General features: G+C 42.1%; 1 protein-coding gene across 2 annotated transcripts in view; it reads left to right on the top strand.

Annotated features, from left to right (window-relative positions):
• Window positions 1-1,066: 1,066 nt before the first annotated feature.
• Window positions 1,067-10,082, top strand: part of fam166c (family with sequence similarity 166 member C) — a 35,075-nt gene continuing 26,059 nt past the window's right edge. Inside the window, exon 1 of one of the 2 annotated variants that reach the window (XM_048597407.1) lies at window positions 1,067-1,230. In XM_048597407.1, coding sequence (XP_048453364.1) covers window positions 1,157-1,230 — 74 coding nt within the window. In that variant the 5' untranslated portion in view covers window positions 1,067-1,156. The remainder of the gene's footprint in view (window positions 1,231-10,082) is intronic. The other variant, XM_048597408.1, reaches the window with a different exon arrangement.

The raw sequence follows: 10,082 nt of genomic DNA, 5'->3' as shown, positions 1-10,082 counted from the left end.
AGGCCCGAAACGTCAGCCTTCTTGCTCCTCTGATGCTGCTTGACCTGCTGTGTTCATCCAGCTCTACACCTTGTTATCTCAGATTCTCCAGCATCGGCAGTTCCTGCTATCTCTGTTTATTCACAGATGCTGAATTCCTTCAGCACTATCACTGTTTCAGATTTCCAGCATCGGCAGTAATTTGCTTTTACTGGGACCTGTTGATTTCAGGGTCACCAGTCTATTTTATCCCTGTCTCATGCAATAAGCAGAACTTAAATTCCCGTTCTGAGGAAGGGTCATTGGAGCCGAAACGTTAACTTTGTTTTCTCCTCCACAGATGCTGCCAGACCTGCTGAGCTTTTCCAGCAACTTTGCTTTTGCTCCTGATTTGCAGCATCCGCAGTTCTTTTGGTTTTTACTTAAATTCGCAAGCTGGGCTGGAGGGATTCTGAACTCGCATTCCTGGATGACCAGGGACAACAAGGTGCAGGGCCGGATGAACACAGCAGGCCAAGCAGCATCATAGGAGCAGAGAGGCTATTCCTGGATGACCAGTCCGTTTTGCATGACAACCATGTGACTGTTGTAGGGGGAGAAACAAGGATATGTATTCCGAGAGCAAAAGCAGAGATTGCTGGAAAAGCTCAGCAGGTCTGGCAGCATCTGTGGAGTTAACGTTTCGGGTCGAGTGACCCTTGCTCAGAACTGGAATACATTTCGGGGGAATGACATTTTGAAATGGATGAAAGCACGACAAGGCCGACATTAACTCGGGCTCTGTGCAGAATCTTTTGGGGACGGTATCGCGCTCTGCCTGCCTCAATCAACGGCACAAAGCAGCAACAAAAAAAAACAGGAGAAACTCAAAGGGAACGATAATAATAATAAAAAAAGAAGCCCAGTGAACCTTCTTCAAGCTGTTCCTCTGTTTTCTCTCTCCACACAGCCGGTGCCAACCCACCCCCTTCCTGGTTTGTTTTGTTTCAGATTGCCTTTGCTGGGTTTGGAGAGAGAGCAGTAGACTGTGCGCTGTTAGCGTAGCGCTGTTGCCTGGAGACAGTTTGTTACACCAGGACAGCTCAGGGGGGTGGGGAAATGCTGTGTTCAACACTCCTCATCCCAGCAAAGAGTTCCCATTCGGCTTGTTATTTCCGAGGCAAACATCCGTGCAATCATGGCTTCCCGTAGTGCCGGGACACTCATAACTAACTACAACGCGACATACATTCCTCCTGCCTTAATGCCAGGGTAAGATGAATGACATTTAAAATAAAAACCCAGAAATTGCTGGAAAAGCTCCGGCAGTATCTGTGCAGAGTAATCAGAGTTAACGTTTCGGGTCCAGTGACCCTCCTTCAGAACGTAAGTCCTGCTGACATTTTCTAACAATTTCTGGTTTTGTTTCTGATTTCCAGCATCCGCAATTCTTTCGTTTTAGTTTAGGATTAATGATACCTTGAGAATATTCGATGTCAGGACTTGTGCTGATTGGGGTGTCGCAGAAATGACTGTGACCACCGCAAGTGTTATTGATTAACACCGCTCAGTCGCAGCAACCCAGAATTGGACGACAATTTTCAACCACTACAGAAATAATATAGCCTCAAGAGAGACGTTTTGTTACTTTTCTGGTCTGTTATAAAGGATATCTTTACGTTTATATGTTTTACGGTTTTGTTTTCAGATAAACAAACTGTTTGCCATGGTGTATTACTGAACATTTCTGTTCCAGTTCATAATGCTGGTGAAGCTGCTCCTGCCCTAAGGCCTTCTGGGGAATTCAGTTAGTTCCAAACTCATCCAGGTTTGTCCTGAAATAGTCACATAAAAATAAAACCATCTGCCCCTCCCCATGGTGTTAGGAGGAAGGTACTGGCACCGATAGAGGATTGGCTGACTGGCACAAGGCAGAGAGTGGGGATAAAGGGGACTTCTTCAGGATGGCAGCCAGTGACTAGTGGAACTCCACAGGGGTCCATGTTGGGACACAACTATTCACATGATACATTGATGATCTGGATGAAGGAACTGCAAAGTCTGCAGATGACACAAAGATAGGTGGAGGGACAGGTTGTGTTGAGGAAGCAGGGAGGCTGCAGAAGGACTCAGATAGGGTAGGAGAGTTGGCAAAGAATTGGTAGATGGGATACAGTGTGGGAAAGTGTGAGATTATGCACTTGGGTTGGAAAAATAGAGGCATAGACTACTTTCTAAATGGGAAAAATCTTCTGAAATCTGAAGCACAAAGGGACTTGGGATTCCTAGTTCAGGAATCCCTTAAGGTTAACTTGCAGGTTCAGTTGGCAGGTGGAAAGGCAAATACAATGTTTGTATTGATTTCAACAGGGCTAGAATATAAGAGGAGAGACATACTGCTGAGGCTGTAGAAGTGTCGAGTTAGACCGCATTTGGAATATTGTGAACAGTTTTGGGCCCCACATCTAAGGAAGGATGCACTGGTTTTGGAGGGGTCCAGAGGAGGTTTACAAGAATGATCCCTGGGGGTGAAGGGCTCGTCATATGAGGACCGGTTGAGGAATCTGTGCATGTTCTCGATGGAGTTTAGAAGGATGAGGGGGATCTCATTGAAACTTACAGAATATGGAGAGGTCTGGATAGAGTGGATGTGAAGAAGGTGTTTCCAAAAGTAGGAGAGACTAGGGTCCGAGGGCACAGCCTCAGAGTGAAGGGATGACCCTTTAGAACTGAGATGAGGAGGGATTTCTTCAGCTAGAGGGTGGTGATTCTGTGAAACTCATCACCACAGAGGGCTATGGAGGCTAAGTCATTGAATGTCTTTAAGACAGAGATAGATAGACTCTGTTAGTAAGGAGACCAAAGGTTATGGGAGAAGGCAGGAGAATGGGGTTGAGCAACAGATTAGCCATGATCGAATGGTGGAGTAGACTTAATGGGCTGAATAGCCTAATTCTGTTCCGATATCTCATGGTCTTACAGTCCCCCATTAACAAAAGAAAGGAAAATTCAGGGAAATAATGATTGATCCTGTACTGTGCATTGATACAAATGTAATGAATATGCATCATCTGGAATTGGTTAGCATTTAGATTTATGGACCTTAGTTTAGATTATATTAAATTTGTGAAATCATCAGTTAGGCTGCATTGACTATATATTCATTTTAAACTTTCAGATATATGTACATGTTCTCCCTTGTCATTTACAGTTCCAGATGTTGGTGTGCCCAGTGAATAGTGTTGCCAACAATTAACCAATCTATTCCTGGAGAAGTTAATTTGATTTATTGCAGTTGCATGTATCTAAGTACAGTGAAAAGTTTTGTTTTGCGAGCAGAACGAGCCAGAACGTAACATATAAAGATAATACAGATCACAGGGTGCTTAGACAAAGCAAGGCATACAAGGTTACAGCTGCTCAGAAGGTACACAAAGCAAGATCAACATTAGATTTGAAATTAGAGAGGTCCATTCATTTCATGTGTTTGGCCCCACCTACCTGTGTTAGTTAACCAATGCAGCCATCCTTGTGATGCTTTGTCTCCCTACCCCAATTGGATAGCATGACATCTCACTGCTAACAGACCGATGCTTGTCTGTCAGTACTTATTTCCCTAATTTTCAATGATGAGGGGAATTGATTATAAAATAATGACACAAGAAAGCAACAACAGTTTCCTGGAGATTAATCTTTGCTTTCTGGAGACCTCAGGTCAGTCCTGAATGACTGACAAACTGATTAGCCAATCTAAAATGGGCTCAAAGAGGGTTGTGTAATAGTATATTATGATAGTGTCCCTGCTTTTGGGCCAAATTGTCCAGGTCCAAGTCCCACCTGTGGCACAGGTGTATCTAATATATTGATTAAATGAACTCACGTGCTAACTTTTATAGTACAGACCATCATGTCTGCACCTTTTCTTTTCAAGAGCAGACCATTTCTCAGCTTTTTTCTTTTTTACTGCCTTGATCAAATTCCCTTTTGATGATTGCTATTAAATAAGTCACTACCAGCCTATTAGGCAGTATACTGCTGCTCATATTGAACCTTCAATCATTGGAAACAACATAAATAAAAATAAATTGTCTAAACACTTCAAAATTTTGAGCACCTGCAAGAAATCTCCTCCTGGTTTGGTCTACCATACGGAGAACAATTCCACCCTCTGCAATATATCCATGTAACTATAATCCCTCATCCTTGGAACTAATCCAGTCAATTGCTTCTGTATCTTTGACAAAGCCATCACATTTCTTCTTAAAGCATACTCATCAGATTTGGACTCCAAATTGTAATTGGAGCTGAAATAGTGTTTATATAGATGAAGCATAACTTCTGTGTCTGTATATCAGTTTATAAATCCCAGGATCCCCACATGTTTCATTAACTGCTATGTTAGTCTGTTCTGCCACCTTCAAAGATATGTACACCAAACCTTCAGATCCCTGTATTGTATCCCTATAAGATTGCACTATTTTGTTTGATTTGTCTCATTCTCCCTAGCAAGGTTTATCTGTTCTTGCTTCTCCATTAAAATGTTACCACTTAGCTAGCATTGTCTCTCTTTTATACTGGTGTCCAAGCAAAACCATCTCACACTTCTGTGCATTGAACTTATTATTGAACAGATTACTGTCTGCCCATTTTACCACCCTGTTTAAGATTTCTTGTTGCCTATTGCCATCTTCCTCACTGTTTACTATGGTTTCAAGTTTTATACCAGCTACAGTTTTCACTGTAAGTCTGGTACCTAGCCATATCCTTTAAGTAATTTATTTAAAATCGAAAAGTTTATCACATATTAAAACTTAACATGATATTAGAAGAAACAAAAATCAGTAATGAATTCACAAATAAAATGTATATCATTTGAGGGTCCGTAATGCACATAAGATTCCAGATGCTGAAATGGCTTTCATTTCCTATTAATGTGAAATCTCAAAGGTGACAGCTAGTTGTTCAAACCACAATTACTCTGCTGACTATCAAAACAATACTGAATATCTGTGAATCACCTAATCCATCATAGTACTCTTTACATGCATCTTTTCCAACGTTATACAGTTGTGAAGAAGCAGAGAAGGTGAAGGGGAGATTTAATAAAGCAGTTTAAAATGATGAAATGTTTTGATAGAGTAAATAACAACACGGTGTTTCTAGTGGCAGAAGGGCCAGGATACAAAGGACAGAGAATTTGAAAATTGTGATGGTCCAAGATGCATTGACTAAAAGAGTGGAAGCAAGTTAAATAATAATGTTAAGAAGAAAATTGGAAGAAAATATAGATGTATGTTGAAAGGATCAGGTAATCAGAGCGTGTGTCACCAACACCAAGATGTCCACCACTTACACAATGGTAACAATAGCAAAAACTTATATTTTCATAAGTGCTTTGACACTCCTGCAGACAGCAGCTCTGCAGGCAGTATTTACAAGGTGAGAAATATCAAGACCTGCAATGCATTTGGCCCATTTGAACCAAAAGCACTTCTGTGACCAGGAGCCAGTTACAGCTTTAAACCAGGAGGCAAAATCCTTCACTTTGTCTCAGATATAGAGAGATGCTACCTTCACTACAGACATTGAACTTGTCATTAAGGCTCGTCCTCTGGTGCAGAGCAGAGGTGAGCTCCAAGGTTACTGCTCAGTGCACTTTGAGTGAAACTGGATTGTCTGCCCAGTTTTACTCTGGTTGAGATAGACTGTGTGTGGATTTTACCCTGGACCAGGAGCTCATTACGCAGTGTGATGATATGGGCAGTGCCATCTTTGTTCCAGGAAGCTGCCATGGTGGGGCACAGCAAAGACACGTTTGTGTGCATGTTCTTTGTGCAGCTTTATGATGACATTGACAATGATGCAAGGGGAATTGAATATAAAACTCAGGGGGTTATTCTTGAGTTGTACAGAGTGTTGGTGAGACCACATGAATAGGAAAAGTTTAGAAGGATATGGGCCAAACACAAGCAAGTGGAACTAGTTTAGTTTGGGAAACTTAGTCAGCATGGACGAGTTGGTCCAAAAGGTCTGTTTCTGTGCCGTATGACTCTATCACTCTGTAAAAAATGCAGCCAAGGGAACGAGGACTATTGTTATAGTGACACTGTGCTAAATTCTTTCTGTGCTGTAGCAGCCTACACTTTTATGTTGTTTATAAAGAAGTGTAGAACATGCTATTTAATATTCAAATGGCTGGATTAGTCAGGCTGTATTGATCTTGCATAGCTTCTCGTGTGCATAAGCAGCTTTTGCATTATAGTCATAGAGTCATAGAGCTGTGTAGCACAGAAACTGTGTAGTCCAACTCGGCCATGCCGACCAGATATTCTAAATAAATCTAGTCCCATTTGCCAGCATTTGGTTCACATCCCTCTAAACCCTTTCTATTCGTATTCCCAACCAGATGCCTTTTAAATGTTGTAATTGTAACAGCCTCTATACTTCATCTGGCAGCACATCCCGTGCATACACCACCCCCTGCATGAAAAAGTTGCCCCTTCTGTCCCTTTTAAATCTTTGCCCTGTCACCTTAAACCTATACCCTCTACTTCCTCCACGCCAGGGAAAAGACCTTGTCTATTTACCCTATTCAAGCCCCTCATGATTTAATAAACCTCTATTAGGTCACTCCTCAGCCTCTGATGCTCCAGGGAAAATAGCCCCAGTCTATTCAGCTTCTCCCTATAGCTCAAACCCTCGCAACATTCTTGTAAATCTTTTCTGAACCCTTTCAAGTTTCACAACATCCTTCCTACAGCAGATCTGCACACAATATTTCAAATATGGCCGGACCAATGTCCTGTTCAAATAAATTCTATCTATTTGCTATTTCTTAACTGGAACTTGAAAAATGTCTCTAATGCTAACCTAAGTGTCAGGGACTTGGACCAGCTACCCTGGGACTTAGCTGGATACCTGAGCAGGAAATATTACGTGTTAGTACCTGGTCTGACACAATGGCCAACTAGCATAACTGGACTGGCCACCACAACAGATATTCCAATCTCTACCCAACCCAAATCGTCAGCCCCAGAAATCAGCTGACACAACCTAATGCTTTTCCTCCACATAGCTACCTTCTGATCCAACTACCCTTTCACCCACTTGACACCTTTAAAACTTGTTTGAATATGGCAGCTAGTCCCAGGAAAAGGAGAGGTATCCTCTCTTTTTCCATTTCCTTTTGTGCTGGATGGATTTCTTCATGGATCTCTGCATTGACCCAGCTGGCTGAAAACTCCCGAAACAGCCAGGAGACAGAAATAGTCACATGTAGCCTCCATATTGAGTAGAAAATCTGGGATATGTTTACATACATGCAAATTAGGAGCTGGAGTAGGCAATTCAGTCCCTCAAACTTGCTGTGCCATTCAATAAGAACATGACTGACCAGACTGTCTCTTCACCTCCACATTCCTGATTCTTGAGTAAGAAGGGAGTCAAAGGCTAGCTACCTCCACTCTAGGGGAGGGTTTAATGACTCTCCCTCCACTGCTCTTTGGGGAAGAGAGTTCCAAAGACTCGCAACTCTTTAAAAGAAAACTTCTAATTTCAATTTTAAATGAAATTTCTTTATTTTTAAACTGCACATTCCAGTTCTAGTCTACTATATTTGCTGCTCACAATGCAGTATCCTGTACATTAGAATCATAGAATCTCTACAGATTTCCCACTGCAAGGAGGCCATTCAGCCCATCAAGTCCACACTGCCCCTCTGAAGAGCATCCCACTCAGACCCACACACCCCCACCCTATCCCTGCATTTACCAAGGTTAATCCACCCAACCTATGGATCCGTGGACACTATGGGCAATTTAACATAGCCAACCCACCTAACCTGCACATCATTGGTCAGCGGGAGGAAACCAGAACACCTGGCAGAAACCGACAGTCACCCAAAGCTGGAATCAAACCTGGGTCCCTGGTGCTGTAAGGCAGCAGTGCTAACCACTGAACCACTGTGCTGTCCACTGGGGAGATGAAATGCAGACTGGGTGACTGCTTTGCAGAACAACGGTCCATAAAAATGACTCTAAGCTTCCATCTGCCTGCCACTTCAACACACCATCGTGTTCCCGTGCCAACATTTCTGCCTTGGGCTTGCTGCAGTGCTCCAGCGAAGCTCAGTGCAAGCTAGAAGAACAACATCTCATTTTCTGCTAGGGAACCCTGCCGCCTTCAGGGTTCAATAACATTAGAATCTGAATACCTTTTTCCATGTCCTTCACCCATCCCCACACACCATCATCAACACATATACCACCTTTTCCTAGCTGCTTTCAGTTCTACAGAAGGATCATTGGACTCAAAGCATTGACTCTACTTTCTCTCTGTGGATGCTGCCAGATCTGTTGAGTTTCACCAGCAATTTCTGTTTTTGTTTCACATCTCCAGCATCTGCAGTTGTTTGTTTTATGAAGTGATCAGAGCCAGTCAACCTGGTATTATGAGGAAATACGATGCAAACAAACATATTAGAATATTATGAGGAGGTTTCTAAATCTTTGCACGAAGTGGTCTGCTTGGACATCATTTCTGTTTAGTAATGCGACATCAAGATAACAATGTAACTTCCACTGCTGCACATTTAGTCTGCATTAAAGGAGAATGCAGAACATTTTCAGCACAGTATTCACTCATCTCTTTAACTGACATGCTTTGCTCATCCATCTATGATTTCAGGAAAAAAGAATTCGGTATCATCTTGTACTGTTTCTGGTACCATGTTTGACACCTTGAAAACTGCCAAAGCCTTAAGATATTTAACTTTACAAAGGAAGAGCTCTTGCATTTTCACCCATCATATTCATTGCGTATTTTTTCAGAAAGTCAATTGAGATTTCAGTAATGATTTATAGTCAGTTTTGCGGTTCCAATTTGTAAAACTGTCTGACATTTCACCTTGTGCTTATTTTGTATGACAGCTGGGAATCAATTTTGACCCCAGAGTTTTTTCACAAGGATACTCTTTAAAGAAATATTTCATAGAAGATCATAAAATCTCTACAGTGTGGAAACAGGCCCTTTGGCCCAACAAGTCCACACAGACCCCCACAGCATCCCACCCAGACCCATCCCCCTATAATTCACCTAATCTACACATCCCTGAACACTATGGGCAATTTAACACGGCCAATCCACCTATCCTGCACATCTTTGGACTGTGGGAGGAAACCGGAGCACCTGGAGGAAACCCATGCAGGCACAGGGAGAATGTGCAAACACCACACTGTCAGTCACCCAAGGGTGGATTTGAGCATGGGTCCCTGATGCTGTGAGGCAGCAATGCTAACCAGTGAGCCACTGAGCTGTCCCATTTTTAAAATTGATGCACTCTTACTAAGACAGCAATCCCAGCACTGTGAAATTTTGTTTTGTCACGTTAAATAAACTGTAAAGTAAAACATTTCTGACGCTATTCATATTCATACTGCTGAAAATGAAAAGCTGATCCAATTTGCAATAATAGTGTGAGGCTGAGACATGGTTGTCATGGAAGAAGAGATGAAGGTTTTCCAGAACATTATAAAGTAACAAAATGTCAAACAGCCATCCATTTTATTGAAGAAAGTAAAATTCTGTACATGGAACAAATTTCAGTGAATAAATATCATTAGCCCCTTATTTGATCAAAATAATAGCATTTCTTTCTGCTGAGATTACTGAAATAATTATTTCATTGGAATGATATGAGCAGCTGGCCCACGTCATCTCACATTAAATATATTTGGAGAACTGTAATAACTTGAAGATAGTCTGCAGATCTGTACAAGGTGACAATCTGGTCACAGACATTTTTATTTCATTAGTCAGCATGGGTTTAGCAGTATCTGCCGAAGTTCTGATCTATATTTCTGATGTGTCAGAATCCCCATGAGGAGTACAAAATGTCATCAAGATGGCGGTGGAGTAAGGCTCCCGAGCTGGGGCTTCTCCACTCCAATTGCTTTTCTTTTCCTTTTTTCCCTCTTTTCTTACATTTTTCTTCTCATACCTCTTGTCTTGAACTCGGATGGTATCGACAGTTGCGAGGGATCCCAGTGCGGAATTGTGTTGTTGGTGAGAGAGCTAAGCGCGGAATTGTGTTGGTGGTGAGGGAATCCAGTGCGGAATTGTGTTGG

Source organism: Rhincodon typus, chromosome 5 (assembly GCF_021869965.1).
Source record: "Rhincodon typus isolate 14 chromosome 5, sRhiTyp1.1, whole genome shotgun sequence".
Taxonomy (NCBI): domain Eukaryota; kingdom Metazoa; phylum Chordata; class Chondrichthyes; order Orectolobiformes; family Rhincodontidae; genus Rhincodon; species Rhincodon typus.
Note: the sequence above shows the minus strand (reverse complement) of the source record. Positions and strands in the feature narration are given on the sequence as shown.